This window comes from Ranitomeya variabilis, chromosome 2, assembly GCF_051348905.1.
Source record: "Ranitomeya variabilis isolate aRanVar5 chromosome 2, aRanVar5.hap1, whole genome shotgun sequence".
In the NCBI taxonomy this organism is placed as follows: Eukaryota; Metazoa; Chordata; class Amphibia; order Anura; family Dendrobatidae; genus Ranitomeya; species Ranitomeya variabilis.
In genome coordinates this window covers 935926451-935946900 of record NC_135233.1, presented here as the reverse complement: position 1 = coordinate 935946900, position 20450 = coordinate 935926451, and the positions used below count along the sequence as shown (strand labels likewise).

The 20450-nt window shown below is 43.1% G+C and overlaps 1 protein-coding gene across 1 annotated transcript in view; it reads left to right on the top strand.

Annotated features, from left to right (window-relative positions):
* The window catches only part of LOC143808244 (vomeronasal type-2 receptor 1-like), a 327061-nt gene extending 306937 nt beyond the window's left edge, over nucleotides 1-20124 (top strand). Inside the window, exon 6 of the mRNA XM_077290698.1 lies at nucleotides 18229-20124. Within this exon, the coding sequence (XP_077146813.1) occupies nucleotides 18229-19226 (998 nt within the window). The 3' untranslated portion in view covers nucleotides 19227-20124. The remainder of the gene's footprint in view (nucleotides 1-18228) is intronic.
* Nucleotides 20125-20450: the final 326 nt, after the last annotated feature.

The window sequence follows — 20450 nt, the reverse complement described above, 5'->3', positions numbered from 1 at the left end:
GAGGCAAGGGGTGCTGTCATAAGAAGTGCAATGTTTGGAAAGATGCTGAGGGAGTTCCTTGCAGATCGTACAAACGTCCTCCGTGATTGCTCTGTGCCTTTTAATTATTTTGAATATCCAAGCTGGACACGTGGCATGAACTGGCTCTCTATGCTTTGGATGTCCTAGCCTGCCCTGCTGCTAGTGTTCTGACAGAGTGGGTTTTTAGTGCTGCTGGTGGAATTATAACAGATAAGCGCATCCGCCTGTCAACTGAAAATGCTGACAGGCTGACCTTATAAAAAGGAACAAGGGCTGGATTGGGCAAGATTTCTGTACACCACCAAGTGAAAACAGCGAAACATAGCCTGCAATTCATTGTCTTTTTTGTGGAGGTGTATTGTCATGCACCTCTCCCCAACCACACATTGCTATCCACTTCCTGATTTCGGCTGTTTGGTGTTATCCTCTTTATCCTCATCCTCATCATCCACAACCAGTACAACACCAGGGTGACCGTATTCTGTGACGCAAAAGTCACTCAATTTTTGTGCAATAGTGTATTTCAGATGCCTGTTACTAATTAGAAACCAAAATAAACTCCCCCAGGGGGAACTGTCATCAAAATGAGATGTACGTTTAATTTTCCCATTTATTCTTACAGTTAAGTCCATATACTGTATATTTGGACAGAGACATTTTTCTAATTTTGGTTATAGACATTACCACAATGAATTTTAAACAATTCAGATGCAGTTGAAGTTCAGACTTTCAGCTTTTATTTGAGGGTATCCACATTAACATTGGATGAAGGGTTTAGGAGTTTCAGCTCCTTAACATGTGCCACCCTGTTTTTAAAGGGACCAAAAGTAATTGGACAGATTAAATAATTTTAAATAAAATGTTCATTTCTAGTACTTGGTTGAAAACCCTTTGTTGGCAATGACTGCCTGAAGTCTTGAACTCATGGACATCACCAGACGCTGTGTTTCCTCCTTTTTGATGCTCTGCCAGGCCTTCACTGCGGTGGTTTTCAGTTGCTGTTTGTTTGTGGGCCTTTCTGTCTGAAGTTTAGTCTTTAACAAGTGAAATGCATGCTCAATTGGGTTGAGATCAGGTGACTGACTTGGCCATTCAAGAATATTCCACTTCTTTGCTTTAATAAACTCCTGGGTTTCTTTGTCTTTATGTTTTGGGTCATTGTCCATCTGTAGTATGAAATGGCGACCAATCAGTTTGGCTGCATTTGGCTGGATCTGAGCACACAGTATGCCTCTGAATACCTCAGAATTCATTCGGCTGCTTCTGTCTTGTGTCACATCATAAATAAACACTAGTGACCCAGTGCCACTGGCAGCCATGCATGCCCAAGCCATCACACTGCCTCCGCCGTGTTTTACAGATGATGTGGTATGCTTTGGATCATGAGCTGTACCACGCCTTCGCCATACTTTTCTCTTTCCATCATTCTGGTAGAGGTTGATCTTGGTTTCATCTGTCCAAAGAATGCTCTTCCAGAACTGTGCTGGCTTTTTTAGATGTTTTTTTAGCAAAAGTCCAGTCTAGCCTTTTTATTGTTGATGCTTATCAGTGGCTTGCACCGTGCAGTGAACCCTCTGTATTTACTTTCATGCAGTCTTCTCTTTATGGTAGATTTGGATATTGATATGCCTACCTCCTGGAGAATGTTGTTCAATTGGTTGGCTGTTGTGAAGGGGTTTCTCTTCACCATGGAGATTATTCTGCGATCATCCACCACTGTTGTCTTCCGTGGGCTCCCAGGTCTTTTTGCATTGATGAGTTCACCAGTGCTTTCTTTCTTTCTCAGGATGTACCAAACTGTAGATGTTGCCACTCCTAATATTGTAGCAATTTCTCGGATGGGTTTTTTCTGTTTTTGCAGCTTAAGGATGGCTTGTTTCACCTGCATGGAGAACTCCTTTGACCGCATGTTTACTTCACAGCAAAATGTTCCAAATGCAAGCACCACACCTCAAATCAACTCAAGGCCTTTTATCTGCTTAATTGAGAATGACATAACGGTCTCTCCTGCTGCCATTTCCCATGGTGGCTTACAATTCTCACATTCCCCAAGACCTACAAACAGACATGGTGGTGGAGTCAGCATACTTCTCTCCCCACAATGCACCTTCCAGGTCATCCCCCCAGCTCCATCACTCTCATTCCCTTCTTTTGAGGTCCACACCATCAGACTCTTTCGTCCCCTCTCCCTCAGAGTAGCGGTCATATACCGGCCCCCAGGCTCACCCACCCACTTCCTGGACCATTTCTCTGCCTGGCTGCCGCACTTCATGTCCTCAGAACTACCAACCCTTATCCTGGGAGACTTCAACATCCCCATAAAAAGCCCCACGTCCATATCTGCATCCCAGCTTCTATCACTCACCACATTTCTAGGCCTCTCACAGCTCTCAACCTCTGAAACACACAAGGACGGTAACACCCTTGACCTGGTCTTTGTCTGTGCTCAATCTTTTACCTAGATAACTCACCACTTCCCCTCTCTGACCACAACATTCTCTCCTTCACACTCATAAATCCTCATCCACCCCAGCACACTCCTACCTACCGCATATTCAGAAATCTACATGCCATTAACCCTCATACACTTTCAGACTCCCTACACTCATCATTATCTACAATCTCTTCTATTTCCTGTCCTGATCTGGTTGTACATCACTTCAATGACACTCTTAGAAGCACCCTGGACCAAGTAGCGCCCCTCACCCTCAGAACCTCCAAACACAGAGTGAAACAGCCCTGGCTCACATCGCAAACCCAATTTCTCCAGCGATGCTCTAGGTGTGCTGAACGCTTATGGAGGAAAACAGGCACACCAGAAGACTTCATACACTTCAGATTTATGTTAAGGACCTATAACTCTGCCCTTCACCTTGCCAAACAGACCTACTTCACCACCCTGATCTCCTCACTATCCAACAACCCCAAGAAACTTTTTGACACCTTTCACTCCCTCCTCAGGCCAAAAGCACAAGCCCCTATCACAGACATTTGTGCTGATGACCTGGCCTCCCACTTTATAGAGAAAATAGACAATATCCGTCAGGAAATCCGCTCCCAATCACAAAGTTCAGTGACTCCCATCCCTCCCTGCATTTCCCCTGGCTCACTCTCCACATTCGATCCCATCACAGAAGAAGTCTCCAAGCTCCTCCTCTTCTCGTCCGACTACATGCACCACCAACCCCATTCCCTCACACCTCCTCCAGGCTCTCTCTCCAGTCGTCACAACTCACCTAACTACAATCTTTAATCTCTCCCTCTCCTCTGGCATTTTCCCCTCCTCCTTCAAACAGTCTATCATTACTCGATTACTAAAGAAACCTGCTCTCGACCCATCCTGCCCAACTAACTAAAGACCAGTCTCCAATCTCTCCTTCATCTCTAAACTCTTGGAGCGCCTGGTCTACTCCCGCCTTACCCGTGACCTCTCCACTCACTCCCTCCTAGACCCTTCACAGTCCGGTTTCCGCCCCCTACATTCGACTGAAACTGCACTCATCAAAGTGACCAATGACCTTCTGACAGCAAAACGTAACGGTGACCACTCTCTGCTCATTCTTCTCAACCTTTCTGCATTTTTCGACACTGTTGACCACCCTCTCATACTCTCTAGGCTCCAGTCACTAGGCATTAAGGACACTGCTCTCTCCTGGTTCTCTTCCTACCTTTCTGACCGCTCCTTCAATGTTCTGTTCTCTGGCTCCACTTCATCTCCTCTTCCTCTCACTGTCGGGGTACCTCAGGGCTCAGTCCTTGGCCCCCTTCTCTTCTCCCTCTACACAGCCCCAATTGGACAGATCATCAGCAGATTTGGCTTTCAGTATCATCTTTATGCTGATGACACAACTATACACGTCATCCCCTGACCTTATCCCTGCTGTACTACAGAACGCCACTGACTGTCTGTCTGCAGTCTCCAACATCATGTCTGCTCTCTATCTGAAACGCAACCTCTCCAAAACTGAACTTCTTCTGCTCCCGCCATCTACTAACCTCTCTAAATCTGACATTTCCCTCTCCGTGGGTGGCACCGTAATAACACCCCGGCAGCAGGCGCACTGTCTGGGTGTTATGTTTGACTCCAAACTCCCCTTCACTTCCCATATACAATCTCTTGCCCGCTCATGCCGCTTACACCTAAAGAACATCTCTAGAATCCGCCCTTTTCTCACCATGGAAACAGCAAAAACCCTCACTGTCTCCCTGATACACTCCCGCCTGGACTAATGTAACACTCTATTAATTGGCCTCCCCCTCACGCGACTTTCCCCTCTCCAGTCCATCCTTAATGCAGCAGCCAGGGTCGTCCATCTGGCTAATCGTTACTCGGACGCGTCTGCTCTTCGCCAGTCATTACACTGGCTGCCCATTCATTACAGGATACAATTCAAAGTACTTGTTCTCATCCACAAAGCTCTCCACAGTGTGACACCCCCTTACATCTCCTCCCTCATTTCTGTCTATCGGCCTAACCGACCTCTGCGCTCTGCAAATGACTTCCGACTAACCTCTGCACTAATCCGTACCTCCCACTCCCGACTCCAAGACTTCTCCCGTGCTGCGCCAATCCTCTGGAATGCTCTGCCCCAAGATATTAGGACCATCCACAATTTGCATAGTTTTAGGCGCTCGCTCAAAACACATTAGTTCAGAGCGGCCTACCACGTTCACTAATCAAACTCATTTTATATTTGTGTGTGTGTAGCCCATTCACTATCCCCATCTATCCCCCACCCCCTGAAGATGGCTGGACCATCATTGTAAATACATCATTGTAAATACACACCTGTGCTTTGTATCTCCCCCACCTCATTGTAGATTGTAAGCTCTCACGAGCAGGGTCATCTTATTTCGCTTTAATTCTTGTATTGTTAACGTTGTTAATTATGACTGTTGTGTTTGAAACTGTTAAACTGTAAAGCGCTGCAGAATATGTTGGCGCTATATAAATAAAGATTATTATTATTATTATAAAGAAGGGATTGCCCACACCTGACCATGAAATAGCCTTGGAGTCAATTGTCCAATTACTTTTGGTCCCTTTAAAAACAGGGTGGCACATGTTAAGGAGCTGAAACTCCTAAACCCTTCATCCAATTTTAATGTGGATACCCTCAAATGAAAGCTGAAAGTCTGAACTTCAACTGCATCTGAATTGTTTTGTTTAAAATTCATTGCGGTAATGTCTATAACCAAAATTAGAAAAATGTTGTCTCTGTCCAAATATATATGGACTTAACTGTATATATTCCAGTTTTTATATCTCTGCACCGTCCTTTTATGACCCAGTGTATACCTCTACAATATGAAAATATTGGAATACTGTTATATATTTTTTTATATCCCTGTCTCTGAGCTGTTGCTAGGGACAAACATATCTCGTTGGACACAAGCTGGCATCATATATATGCAGTGGCGGACACTGCCAGCTTTGGGCCCCTGTGCAAGAAATGTGTCTGGGCCCCCCTCCCTGCCCAGCATCATACCTCCCAAGTTTTGAAGAAGGGAAAGAGGGGGAAAAGTGTGCGGCGCGCAACGCGCGCCGCGGCAAATTTTAGGCCACGCCTCTGGCCACACCCATTCATAACTAGTCACACCCATATCCACGTCCCAACCACATCCATTTAGCACTGCTGATCACACTGTTTTATAAAGAATAATTATAAACAAAAAAATATGGCCACAGTGCTCCATACTGTATATTGGCTGCACATGATGCTCCATACTGTATAATGACCGCACATGATGATTCATACTGTATATTGACCGCACATGATGCTCCATACTGTATAATGACCGCACATGATGCCCCATACTGTATAATGGCCACACATGATGCTCCATACTGTATAATGACCGCACATGATGCTCCATACTGTATAATGACCGCACATGATGCCCCATACTGTATAATGGCCACACATGATGCTCCATACTGTATAATGACCGCACATGATGCTCCATACTGTATAATGACCCCACATGATGCTCCATACTTTATAATGGCCACACATGATGCTCCATACTGTATAATGACCGCACATGATGCTCCATGCTGTATAATGACCGCACATGATGCTCCATACTGTATAATGACCGCACATGATGCTCCATACTGTATAATGACCGCACATGATGCCCCATACTGTATAATGGCCACACATGATGCTCCTTACTGTATAATGACCACACATGATGCTCCATACTGTATAATGACCGCACATGATGCTCCATAGTGTTTAAAAGTTTAAAATGGGGCCCCAAATGCTAGCATATTGCACATCATACAGAAGCATTTCGGTTGTATTTACCTGCGCTGATCTCAGGCCGCTAAACGAGTGTGATCGACAATACTGAAGTCATGGACGCTTGTTTCCCTGCCTCTTTCCACCATCTGAGAAAGCATGAAGGGGACAGAACAATCACTATTAGATCACTACAGATCACCATACAGCATCATGTTATCAGCAGCATATCTACAGTTTACACCGGTGATGTGCTGCTGAGAACAAGGATTTTTATTCCAGCATAAACAATCCAATCACCCAATGAATATGCAGCATTTTGCTTGTTTAGTATAATACACCCCATAGTCCTCCATATAGTATTATACACTTCCCATAGTCCTCCATATAGTATACAGCACTGACCACAGTAGTGTACAGCACAGGCCACAGTAGTGTACAGCACAGGCCACAGTAGTGTACAGCACAGGCCACAGTAGTGTACAGCAGAGACCACAGTAACAGCACAGGGCTCAGTAGAATACAGCACTGCCTACACAGTAGTATACAGCAGAGCCCACAGTAGTATACAGCAGAGCCCACAGTAACAGCAGAGGGCTCAGTAGTATACAGCACTGCCCACAGTAGTATACAGCAGAGCCCACAGTAGTATACAGCAGAGCCCACAGTAACAGCAGAGGGCTCAGTAGTATACAGCACTGCCCACAGTAGTATAAAGCAGAGCCCACAGTAGTATAAAGCAGAGCCCACAGTAGTATAAAGCAGAGCCCACAGTAACAACACAGGGCTCAGTAGTATACAGCAGAACCCACAATAGTATACAGCATGCTCATTCCCCCTTCCCTCCCCTCCTGAGAATGGCCCCACAGTCCAGTAAAAAAAAAAAAACACAAGCTCCTCACCTCTCCCCGAGCCCGCGCTGCTTCCTTCCTGCTCCTGTGTCAGTGGCTGCCGCTGCTCTGCCTGGGACACAGTGAGTGCGCGCGCACCCGCTGTGTCAGAGGCAGAGCGGGGAATGATGGGAGAGGGGGCGTCGTCAGGTGACGCTCTCTCCTCCATCATTGCATTGAACTGTACCGGCAGACGCCGGTATAGTTCAATGCGGCGGGGGAGTCGGCGCTGGCGGCAGGCGGGCCCCCCTGCCTCATAGGGGCCCCATAGCGGCTGCGTGACTTGCCGCTAGCTGGGGGCCCCTGGGGGAGTGGGGGCCCCAGGCAGCTGCCAGGTCTTCCTTCCCCTAACGCCGGCCCTGCCTGCAAGGGCCCCCCTCCACCTCCGGGCCCCGGTGCGGCTGCACCGGTTGAACCGGCGGTAGGTCCGCCCCTGTATATATGAACCTGTGTTCGCTCCTCCTTTTTGTTATTTACTTTCATCGGTGGATTCACATCCTTTTTTTTAATTTTATTTCAGTATGATTTATCTTTGTCTCCTCATTCTCTACCACTAGATCACCAGGCTTAACGTCTTCTGTGCCGCTACAGGCAGTCCAATTTTTGGCAAGGGTGTTTATGATGCCCATAGTATATTTTTTAAAAATGTATCCCCCTTGGGGAAATTTTTGTCAGCCCATTCACTGCGTATATGGGCATTACATGTCTAGGAGACACACTCTTTTACATTGGGCCTAGATTTTCATGAGCCTTTCAGCAATGTCTCCTCATTCTCCACCACTAGATCACCACACTTAATGTGTTCTGTGATGCTACAGGCAGTACAATTTTTGCCAAGCCTGTCTCTGATGTCCATAAAAGATTTTTAAAAAAGGTACCCCCCATGGAGAAATGTTTCTCAGCCCATGCACTTCGTGTATGGTCGTTACAAGCCTAGTAGACGCGCTCCTTATCATTGGGCCTAGTTTTTAATGAAGCCTTCCTCCACCTCTCATCATTTTCCACCACTAGATCACCAGGGTTCACGTGTTCCGTGCTGCTACAGACAGTCAATTTTTTGGCAAGGGTGTCTGTGATCCCAATTAAATATTTTTGTTAAATTTACCCCCCATGGGGAAATGTTTGTCAGCCCATACACTTAGTGTATGGGCATTACAAGTCTAGGAGACACACTCCTTTGTTATGGGACAGTTTTTTATGATGCCCTCCTCCATGTTTCTTCCAAAGGGGATTGGGGTGCATGCAAATTTGGGTCAAGGCGGAACTTGCATAAGAAAACAGTATGGCAGGACCAAGTGAAGAAGGTGAAGTGGGTTTTCCTGTGGCCATCCAGTACCTGGGTTCAAAGGCTTATTGGGGTGCATATAACTTGATAGCAGGGAAGGGCTTGCAGGTAATGCATAAGAAAACAATAAGGCAGGACCAACTGAAGAATGTGAAGTGGCTTTTAGTGTGGCCATCCAGTAACTGGACTCAAAGGCTTATTGGGGTGCATATGACTTGATAGCAGGGCAGGCCTTGCATTCAATGCAAATTTTTTCAGGAAGCCATCCTGTACCTCTCATGAAAGAGGTATTGGGGTTTGTTGTAATTGTTGGCAGCCCAGCCACTCACTTCATAGGCAATAACAGCATAGGAGACCCATTGTTTAATAGTAGCCCTTTAAGAATATTAATTCCGCCTGATGCCCCTCTAAAAATAGGCTTTGAGACTTTAAGATTGAGTCCGTCTTTCATAAATGAAACAAGATATTTCTCTTATGTGTCACACACCACATGGCCAGCTAGGGTTGTTAAATGTTACAATGACATTTTCCAGTGAATGCATTTGTATTGGTTGAAAGCAATGTAAAAGTTGAAAAACGCATAAAAAACGCTGCATGTGAACATAGTCCAAGTGGTGGAGGAACATTTTGGACAGGGGTTAATTATTTTGCCTTATATACAAGTCATTACCCTGGAAAGGATGTACCTTAACATATTTCCCAGCAAAATCCATTTTGGCTTCGTTTTTGTATGTTTTTTGGTGCACCTGTAAAAATGGCGTGAAACTCTGACAACATTGCTTACAGCTGTGACCTTGGCATCAGAAATGCTTCCAGGGGCGATCCCCATGATGTCCCTGTGTCATTTGAGCAGTGTTTACATCAATTTCAGAAGTTTTTAGACCTTAATTCCCGAGTACCCGACTATTCCATTTTAGCGCTCACTCATCACTACACATAACCTTTTTAGAAAAAAACTTTAGGCTAAACCTACAACCATGCCTATTGAAGAGGTAGTACAAGCCACAAGGACGAGAAGACTACCAAAGAAAAAACAACAATGTTATGCACTACCTGCATTCCTCCAGACCCTAGTTTAGGCATCACACATTAAATTTTTTTATATAAACTTTTTCACATAATGTAAATACTTTATTACCAAATAATTGCACCAATATCTTATTGTCATTTACTATTTTATAAATCAGTTGCTCTAAACATACTTTATAGGTTTATGGATAGTGGAAAATTGTGCTGGTAACCACATCATTCTAAATAATAATAATTATATTTGTATAGCACTAGCATATTCCGCAGCAGTTTACGATTAAACAGGGACATGTACAGATAATAAAGACATTACCAGGTAACATATAGTTCAACAATAACAGAAGGAACGAGGGCCCACTCGCAAGCTTACAATCTACAAGGAAACGGGGGCACACAATAGGTAATATGCTTGTCATGTATGGTTCAACCATCATTATAATAAATAGGACATTTAAAATAAACTGCATGAACCAGTCATCAGCTATTATCGTTATAAGTGTAGTTACAAAGAGCTATTGGATGCCTGGAGGATGAGGAAACAAATGAATAGGAGGGAACAGATTCTGGGAAAATTTAGAAAGGGGGAACAGGGAAGAGTTTGATTAATGAAGGGAGTTGATAGGCCTGACTAAAGAGATGTGTTTTTAACCCCTTAGTGACAGAGCCAATTTGGTACATAATGACCAGGCCAATTTTTACAATTCTGACCACTGTCACTTTATGAGGTTATAACTCTGGAACGCTTCAACGGATCCTGCTGATTCTGAGATTGTTTTTTCGTGACATATTGTACTTCATCTTAGTGGTAACATTTCTTCGATATTACTTGCGATTATTTATGAAAAAAATGGAAATATGGCAAAAAATGTTAAAATTTTGCAATTTTCAAACTTTGTATTTTTATGCCCTTAAATCAGAGAGATATGTCACAAAAATAGTTAATAAATAACATTTCCCACATGTCTACTTTACATCAGCACAATTTTGGAAACAATTTTTTTTTTGTTAGGGAGTTAAGGGTTAAAAGTTGACCAGCAATTTCTCATTTTTACAACACCATTTTTTTTTTAGGGACCACATCACATTTGAAGTCATTTTGAGGGGTCTATATGATAGAAAATAACCAAGTATGACACCATTCTAAAAACTGCACCCCTCAAGGTGCTCAAAACCACATTCAAGAATTTTATTAACCCTTTACGTGCTTCACAGGAACTGAAACAATGTGGAAGGCAAAAATGAACATTTAACTTTTTTTTGCAAACATTTTACTTCAGAACCATTTTTTTATTTTCACAAGTGTAAAAACAGAAATTTAACCATAAATGTTGTTGTGCAATTTCTCCTGAATACGCCGATACCCCATATGTGGGGGTAAACCACTGTTTGGGCGCACCGCAGAGCTTGGAAGAGAAGGAGCGCCGTTTGACTTGTTCAATGCAGAATTGGCTGGAATTGAGATCGGATGCCATGTCACGTTTAGAGAGCCCCTGATGTGCCTAAACAGTGGAAACTCCCCACAAGTGACACCATTTTGGAAACTAGACCCCTTAAGGAACTTATCTAGATGTGTGGTGAGCACTTTGAGCCCCCAAGTGCTTCACAGAAGTTTATAAAGTAGAGCCGTGAAAATAAAAAATCGCATTTGTTTACACAAAAATGATCATTTCACCCACAAATTCTTATTTTCACAAGGGTAACAGGAGAAATTAGACCACAAAAGTTGCTGTGCAATTTCTCCTGAGTATGTTGATACCCCATATGTGGGGGTTAACCACTGTTTGGGCGCACCGCAGAGCTTGGAAGAGAAGGAGTGCCATTTTACTTTTTCAATGTAGAATTGGCTGGAATTGAGATTGGACGCCATGTCGCGTTTGGAGAGCCCCTGATGTGCCTAAACAGTGGAAACCCCCCTCAAGTGACCCCAGTTTGTAAACTAGACCCCTTAAGGAACTTAACTAGATGTGTGGTGAGCACTTTAAACCCCCAGGTGCTTCTCAGAAGTTTATAACGTACAGCCGTGAAAATAAAAAATCGCATTTTTTCTACAAAAATGATCTTTTTGCCTCCAAATTTTTATTTTGACAAGAGTAACAGTAGAAATTAGACCACAAAACTTGTTGTGCAATTTCTCCTGAGTACGTCGATACCCCATATGTGGGGGTAAACCACTGTTTGGGCACACCGCAGAGCTTGGAATAGAAGGAGTGCCGTTTTACTTTTTCAATGTAGAATTGGCTGGAATTGAGATCGGACACCATGTCGCATTTGGAGTGCCCCTGATGTGCCTAAAGAGTAGAAACCCCCCTCAAGTGACCCCATTTTGGAAACTAGACCACTTAAGGAACTTATCTAGATGTGTGGTGAGCACTTTAAACCTCCAAGTGCTTCACAGAAATTTATAAAGTAGAGCCGTGAAAATAAAAAAATCCTTTTTTTTTTCTCAAAAATGATTTTTTAGCCTGCAATTTTTTATTTTCTCAAGGGTAACAGGAGAAATTGGACCCCAAAATTTATTGTGCAATTTATGCTGAGTAGGCTGATACCCCATATGTTGGGGTAAACCACTGTTTGGTTGCATGGCAGAGCTCGGAAGGGAAGGAGCGCCGTTTTGGAATGCAGACTTTGATAGAATGGTCTGCGGGCGTTATGTTGCGTTTGCAGAGCCCCTGATGTACCTAAACAGTAGAAACCCCCCACAAGTGACCCCATTTTGGAAACTAGAGCCCCCAAGGAACTTATCTAGATGTGTGGTTATGAACTTTGAATGCCCAACTGCTTCACAGAAGTTTATAATGCAGAGTCGTGAAAATAAAAAATATTTTTTTTTCCACAAAAAAGATTTTTTAGCCCCCAAGATTTTATTTTCACAAGGGTACAAGAGAAATTGGACCCCAATAGTTGTTGTCCAATTTGTCCTGAGTACACTGATACCCCATGTGTGGGGGGGGGACCACTGTTTGGGTGCACGGCAGAGCTCGGAAGGGAAGGAACGCCGTTTTGGAATGCAGACTTTGATAGAATGGTCTGCGGGCATTATGTTGCGTTTGCAGAGACCCTGATGTACCTAAACAGTAGAAACCCCCCACAAGTGACCCCATTTGGAAACTAGAACCCCCAAGGAACTTATCTAGATGTGTGGTGAGAACTTTGAATGCCCAAGTGCTTCACAGACGTTTATAATGCAGAGTTGTGAAAATAAAAAAATAAAAAATTTTCCACAAAAAAGATTTTTTAGCCCCCAAGTTTTTATTTTCACAAGGGTAACAGGAGAAATTGGACCCCAAAAGTTGTTGTCCAATTTATCCCGAATACGCTGATGCCCCATATGTGGGAGTAAACCACTGTTTGGGTGCACGGCAGAGCTCGGAAGGGAGGGAGCACCATTTGACTTTTTGAGCGCAAAATTGGCTGTGGCGTTTAGAGACCCCCTGATGTACCTAAACAGTGGAAACCCCCCAAATCTAACTCCAACCCTAACCCCAACACACCCCTAAGGCTTCTTTCACACTTCAGTTGTTTGGCGTCAGTCAGCTCCGACATAGTGACGGATCGACAGATCCGTCACAATTGTTGAGAAAACGGTTCTAACGGATCCGTTTTTTTGACGGATCCATTACTTGGGGGTTGTCTGGGAAAAGTATCTACTTTTTGGAGCATGCGCAATTGAAAAAGCAGATTGGGCGACGGATCCGCCGAAGTGACGGTAACGACGGATCCGTCGCCCATAGGCGGCCATTCTATGGAATGACGAATGCGACGGATCCGTCGCGAACCGCCATTTCGGCGCAGACAGACAACGTTACAATGGCCGTCAATGTCTAGATGACGTCCGCCAAATCTCGACGGATCCGTCGCATGGCGGATGGAACGGACGACCATCCGCCACAATCCGTCGCTAATGCATGTCTATGGGAAAATAGCGGATCCGCCAAAAAAAAATGGCGGATCCGCTATTTGACAAAAATGGCGGTTTAAGACTGATGCCAAAAGACTGAAGTGTGAAAGAGGCCTAACCCTAATGCCAACCTGATCCATAATCCTAATCACAACCCTAAGGATAATCGCAACCCTAACCCCCCAAAAAACATAACCCTAATCAGAACCCTAAATCCAACACACCCCTAATCCTAATCTCAACCCTAACCTCAAACCTAACCCTAATCCCAATACATCCCTAATCCCAACCCTAACCTTAACCCTAATCCCAAACCTAATCCTAATCCCAAACGTAACCCTAATGCCAACCCTAATCCAAACCCTAATCCCAACTCTAACCCTAACTTTAGCCGCAACCCTAGTCCTAACTTTAGCCCCAACCCTAACCCTAACTTTAGCCCAAACTCTAACTCTAGCCCTAACTTTAGCCCCAACCCTAACCCTAGCCCTAACCCTAAATTTAGCCCCAGCCCTAACCATAAATTTAGCCCCAACCCTAACCCTAAATTTAGCCCTAACCCTAAATTTAGCCCCAACCCTAACCCTAACCCTAACCCTAACCCTAATTTTAGCCCCAACTCCTCTCTCCTGCCGGCCGGCAGATGGCAGCAGAGAGCGGGCGCACTGCGCATGCGCCCGCCATTTTCTTTCCATAGGAAGAAGCTGGCAGGCAGGAGGGGACACAGGAGGACCCAGGGACACCGGTAAGTATGATAGGGTCCCCGAATCCCCCTATTTCTCTGTCCTCTGATGTGCGATCACATCAGAGGACAGAGAATTACACATCGCTTTTTTTTTTTTTTTGCGGTCGCCGGTAAACAATTAATTACCGCGATTGCAAAACAGGGGTCGGTAAAAACCGACCCCGATCATGTTCTTTGGGGTCTCAGCTACCCCCAGCAGCCGAGACCCCAAAGATCTCCCGGGTGCCAGCCGGCGGGCGCACTGCGCATGCGCCTACCATTTTTTTGCCGGAAGAAGATGGCGGCGCCCATCGGGAGCCACGAGGAGCACCGGGAGAGACAGGTGAGTATCGGGGGGCCATCGGGGGCGATCGGGGACCCCATTTCTCTGTCCTCTGATGTGCGATCACATCGGAGGACAGAGAAATTAAATAGGAAATCGCGGGTTTTTTTTGCGACCGCCGGTAAACGGTTAATTACCGGCGATCGCAACTCGGGGGTCGGTAAAAAAACCCCGAATCATGTTCTCTGGGGTCTCGGCTACCCCCGGTAACCGAGACCCCAGAGAAAATCGGACTCTGGGGGGCGCTATTCACTTTTTCCACAGCGCCGTTAATTAACGGCGCTGTGGTTTAAGTACCCTTAGCGGCCGCCGTTAAAAGGCGTATCGGCGGTCGTTAAGGGGTTAAAGCCCACTTAAAAATGTGGGGCTAGGTATTAATCTAATAATCTGGGTTAGTACATTCCAGAAAACTGGTGCAGCATGAGAGAAGTCTTGAAGCCAGAAGTGGGATGTTCAGATTATGGAGGATGTTACTCAGAAAGCAGAGCACAGGTAGGGTGAAATGCAGAAAGGAGGGTGGAGATGTATGGTGGTGCATAACTGTGGAGAGCTTTGAAGGTGAGATAGATACGTTTATATTGAACTCTGTCGTGGATTCGTAACCTGTTCAATGACTGGCACAAGGTGGAAACATCAGTGTAGCAGCTGGACAGAAATATGACCCTCACTGCCACAATCAGGATAGATTGAAGAGAAGAAAGTTCAGTAAGAGGGAGACTAATTAATAGATAGTAGCAGAAGTCAAGAGGAGAATGAAGAAGACCAACAATAAGACTTTTAGCAGATTCAAAGGTGAGAAAAGGTCAGATTGTTGAGATGTCTTTAAGGTGCAAGTGACATGAGCAAGTAAGTGATTGCATATAGGGAATAAAAGAAAGTTCTGTGTGAAATATCCCCCCTAGACAGCGAGTGTGGTGCTTGGGAGTTATGACTGAACCACCCAATGAAATTGCAATATCTTATATAGGCAAGTTAGAATTGGAAGGAAATGCAAAAAGTTCAGTTTTGGAGAGATTTAGCTTTCAATAGAGGGAGAGCGTGATGTTGTAGACATTCGTCCCTGTCTAACACTACGGGATGCCTTAGCTCGCCCTACTCCCCAGGGTACTTCTGAAGGTGAAGATGATGGAAACTTCACCCTTGCCTTATTGCCTGAGTTAGCCCTCTGTCTGTTCTCTTCCCCCACCCAGGGAAGAAGGGCGCTACTGTGCACCGTAGTACACAAACCCGACAAATAAGGCTATACGAACAAGAGTTAACAAAAAACTCCAGGCATACAAAATATTCACTCATATAACAGAGGAATGCACTGGGGCATGGAGGTAGGGGACTAAACCAAAATAGAGAAGGTCAGGGAATTACTACACACACAAACCAAGCAACAGTCACTGATAACTGGTTTAACTCTCCTTCTCATATGACCTCCTAGCTCTGACAAGGATTTGTAACAGAGCCCAGATTATAAAGGGGAAAGGAGTGGCTAACCAAGCTCAGTTGTGAGCACAGAGATTTTCAACATGACCAATTAACCCCTGTTCTGCCAGAAGGAATAAACTTTAAAATGAAGGAAAAGTGCTACTTGTCAGCGCCGGAGTAGGAGCAATGAGACTCTGAGGTCTTCTGGCTCCACACAGTCGCTGTAACCCCATGACAGACAATCTCTGCTGTTTTGTATTAAGTAGACAAAAGAAAATGGCCAAAGGCCTGGACAAACGACCAAAAAGTCCATATATAAATAAGTACCAAAATTACTTTATTAGAAAATAATGTAAAAAACAATACAGACACAGGATATAGAAATAGCGCAAGGGAATGACAATCATAGCCAAAGAGTACGAAAAACAAGCTAGTGTGGACGGGCCCGTGGAACCCTCACATCAGAAATGCTATTGCTGTGTGTGATACCACGGTAGTCTGATATAGGTAATAAACCATAAATCAATTATATGTGTAATTTAAGAAACTCAGACCACAACCGGGAAACCTTATGCTGACAATGCAAAAATATATCAAAATTGGCAGCAGCATTTTACATTCAGGAAGAGCTAAAAGAAAACTCACTAGCAATCCCAGTAAGCACAAACATTTGAACAAAAATTACATACCACAGCAATACGATGTGAGGGAGCAACGGGGCCGTCCACACACCCCAACGATCGTTTCGGATACTCTCCTTCCTCAGGGGGCATAAATTATACATATAATTGATTTATGGTTTATTACCTATATCAGACTACCGTGGTATCAGTCTTACCACACACAGCAATAGCATTTCAGATGTGAGGGTTCCACGGGCCCATCCACACTAGCTTGTTTTTCGTACTCTTTGGCTATGATTGTCATTCCCTTGCGCTATTTCTATATCCTGTGTCTGTATTGTTTTTTACATTATTTTCTAATAAAGTAATTTTGGTACTTATTTATATATGGACTTTTTGGTTGTTTGTCCAGGCCTTTGGCCATTTTCTTTTGTCTATTCAGTATTCACGACTTGTCCAGTCTATTAGGTCCGTTGGATTACAGCAGGCTAGGATTTATTCCTATGTGAACACATTTGTTTCCCCATTGTGGTGTATTATAACACTCTGCCATGCTGTTTACGTCTGTGAGTTGTTTTTTCTATTACTGTTTTGTATTAAGGTGGGGGTGATATCAGAAGATGTGTATAATTGGATGTCATCAGCATATAGATAGTACTGGAAAATAAAATCTATTGATGGTTGGTCCGATGGGGGCAGTGTATTTAGGAAAGAGTAGTGTGCCTAGGACTGAACCTTAAGTAACGCTGACAATAAGGAAGAATGGAGAACGTATGCAATGAATGTTAATAAGATTAGGTTAGAACAGTTTCTCTGTGCAGCAGGAAGATAGTTTTAGGTTTACCAGTGGAAGGAAGGCCAGGGTTAGAAAAGATGTGCCAAGTCCAACTACAAATTTAAGGAGTATATAGAGAATGAGCAGGCGATTCAGTTATTTGTGCAAGTGTTGTGCATTGTATAGCGGTAGTGGATGGTTTGGAATGTTTCAGAAATGTAGAGCATGAAAGCTTTCATATTGTGCACACCTGTTACTTGTCACAGGTGAGTTTGAATGAGCATCACATACTTGAAACAAAGTTGTTTACCCATATTTTTGAAAAAGTGGCAACAATTTTGTCTTGCCCAGTTTTGGGGTTTTGTGGGAAACTATGTCCAATTTTCCTTCTTTTCTCTGTTTTTTGTGTTGTTCCAAAACACACAAAGGAAAAAAGTTGGTAAAACAAAACATGTGTAATTGCCATGCTTTATTGGGAGAATTCATTTTCTGGAACACTTTCAAAGGTGCAACGCTCTTGAGCATGACTATAGATGAAATAAAGAGACATAGGAAATACATTTTGCATCAAATTGAACAAGAACCTTGTTGGTTAGAATCTTACACACCTTACCTGTCTCCTGCCCTGTGCATACACTTGGTATATATTCTGAGATTGATCAGAATTCTTCCCTTTTACTTCTTGCTGCCGACATGCTGGTTATTCTAGCAGGTGCTACCAAAAACAAGTAGTAAAAATACAAATCATACAAATATATATTCGACCACACCTGTTGCCTCTACTCTAATCAATGGATAAAATGTGCCTGAAAAAGTAGTTTTACCTTAAAGTTGTCACAGTATTTATATATTAAACTATAAATGACAGGCTTTTTGGTATATTTGTCAGATACTGTATGAGAGTAAAGGAAAAGGATATGATCCAGGTATGTTTTAGAATGTAATTATTTTACTCTTTGCTCTGGCTGTTTTTCAGATGCAAGAGAATGTATATCATGTGAATCGGACTACTGGTCTAATGCCTACAGGAATGAGTGTGTGCTAAAAGAAGTGGAATTTCTTGCTTCAGATGAAGCTTTGGGGATAACGCTGATATTTCTTGCTGTTTTCGGTGCCTCTTTAGTTATCGCCTTTACCATTATTTACATCATGTACAGAGAAACTGCCCTGGTCAAGGCAAATGACCGCAGCTTGAGTTTTCTTATTCAAGTTTCACTGGTCTGTACTTTCATGACTTCAATTCTTTTTGTTGGGAAACCAGAGGAATGGTCATGTATGGCGAGACAAACTACACTAGCATTAGGGTTTTCTTTGTGTCTTTCCTGCATACTTGGTAAAACAATTGTTTTGATGCTAGCAAAGAGAGCTGCCAAATCAAAAATGGCTGAAAAAACTAAACCGATAGACTTCAAGCCTTTGTATCAGAAAATTGTTGCCATCACTGGCTTAACAATTGAAGTCGGGATATGTACAGCTTACCTAATTTTGACGCCTCCTTGGGTTTACAAAAACATGGAGTCCCAAAATATCAAGATAATTCTTGAGTGCAATGAAGGTTCCATTGAATTCTTGTGCTCCATGTTCGGGTTTGACGTCCTCCTGGCTATACTGTGCTTTATAACTGCTTTTGTATCTCGAAAACTTCCAGACAATTTCAATGAGGCTAAATTTATCACATTTGGCATGCTGGTCTTCTTCATTGTTTGGATATCCTTCGTTCCAGCTTATTTAAGCACAAGAGGTAAATTCAAAGTAGCTGTTGAAATATTTGCCATTTTAGCATCAAGCTTTGGGTTACTTGGTTGTATTTATGTCCCTAAAGGATATATCATTCTAATAAAACCAGAGAGAAACACTGAAGAAATTGTTGGCGGTAAAGCTACGACTAATGACAAAAGTGCACCAGCAACATCAGCCTCTATTACTAGTGAGATGAATATTACAACAGTGTCCTCCATTGTGCACGATGATTAATGTTTTTGTAGCTTAACCAAAGGCCGTGTCTTGGTGTTAAGAGTACATAAATATTACATTAATACATAAAGGTATATTTTTTTTTTTTGCTAAAACTGTGATTGGATCCAAAACTTGGGAGAAGGAGTATATCTTCCCTCTCATTTGGATACAATTTCGGTCCTAGATAAAGGAAAAAACAGGATGGTGGCAACAATACCACAAACATGCTTTATGAATCTGAATTAACCCTAACGGGGATGTGCAGTTTTCATTTTATAAATGTTTCAATAATACAGCATAAATATATAAGGTATAAGAAAAAAAAAATAATAAATAAAAGCAAAGTGGATATAAAAATGTGAAGCACATATTGTCTACCATGTACTTTGCATAGCGTCCTGTTGACACTGCGTTTCTGAAGAGCATCCTGGGGTAGTCTGAATCCTGTTTTAAGATGGTAATCAGCAAAGTTTCTCTGCCTGTCTAAAATGACGCTTTCATTAAATAGTAAAAATGGAACTCATGTGAATTCTGTTTATGTCATAGCAGCCTATGGCTCTTTTGGATTTGTCTGAATCCCACTGTCAGAAGGGTTCAGATTGAACCTGATGATGCAGTACAGAAACGCAGTGTGAATAGGGACTAACAAAAATCAGAGGTCACTTATAAGAAAATGTGAACTGTCTACGTTTTATTACTGATGGGTGGATGTATAGTAATATAAATGAGCACAGATTTTAATATTACTTGTGTAGATAGTCTGGAGATAACATGAATTAAGAGTTATTCTTTTAAGGAAATACCGTTTGTCATTGTTTATTGTAATCATTTTTCCTTTTTTATTTCTAAAGAAAATTTGTGTTTCACAATATCCTTAACGAAGCACTCCCATCAAAGTTTTTATCCTCTTAATATATTTATATTACAATTATCATATTATATAGCACTGTGTATTTACAATTACTTATTTTGTCTTTCTACCCAGATAATTTTTCTCTTTTCTCTTCTCTATGTAGAAACAGGAAGTCTCTTTTCCTTGCATTTATCATTCCTTCTTCAACGCCTGACCCAGCTGCTCCCTCCTCCCCCTGCCAGGGACTTTTGCAGTCACTGTTGACTCATACAGGGAAATTTGACTTCCTGTCTCTACATAGAGCTCAGAAGGATTCAACTGGTCAGTTTCTACTCACATGATGTCATAGATCTAATGGAAAAACAGAAGAATTAGCTGGGTAGAAAAAC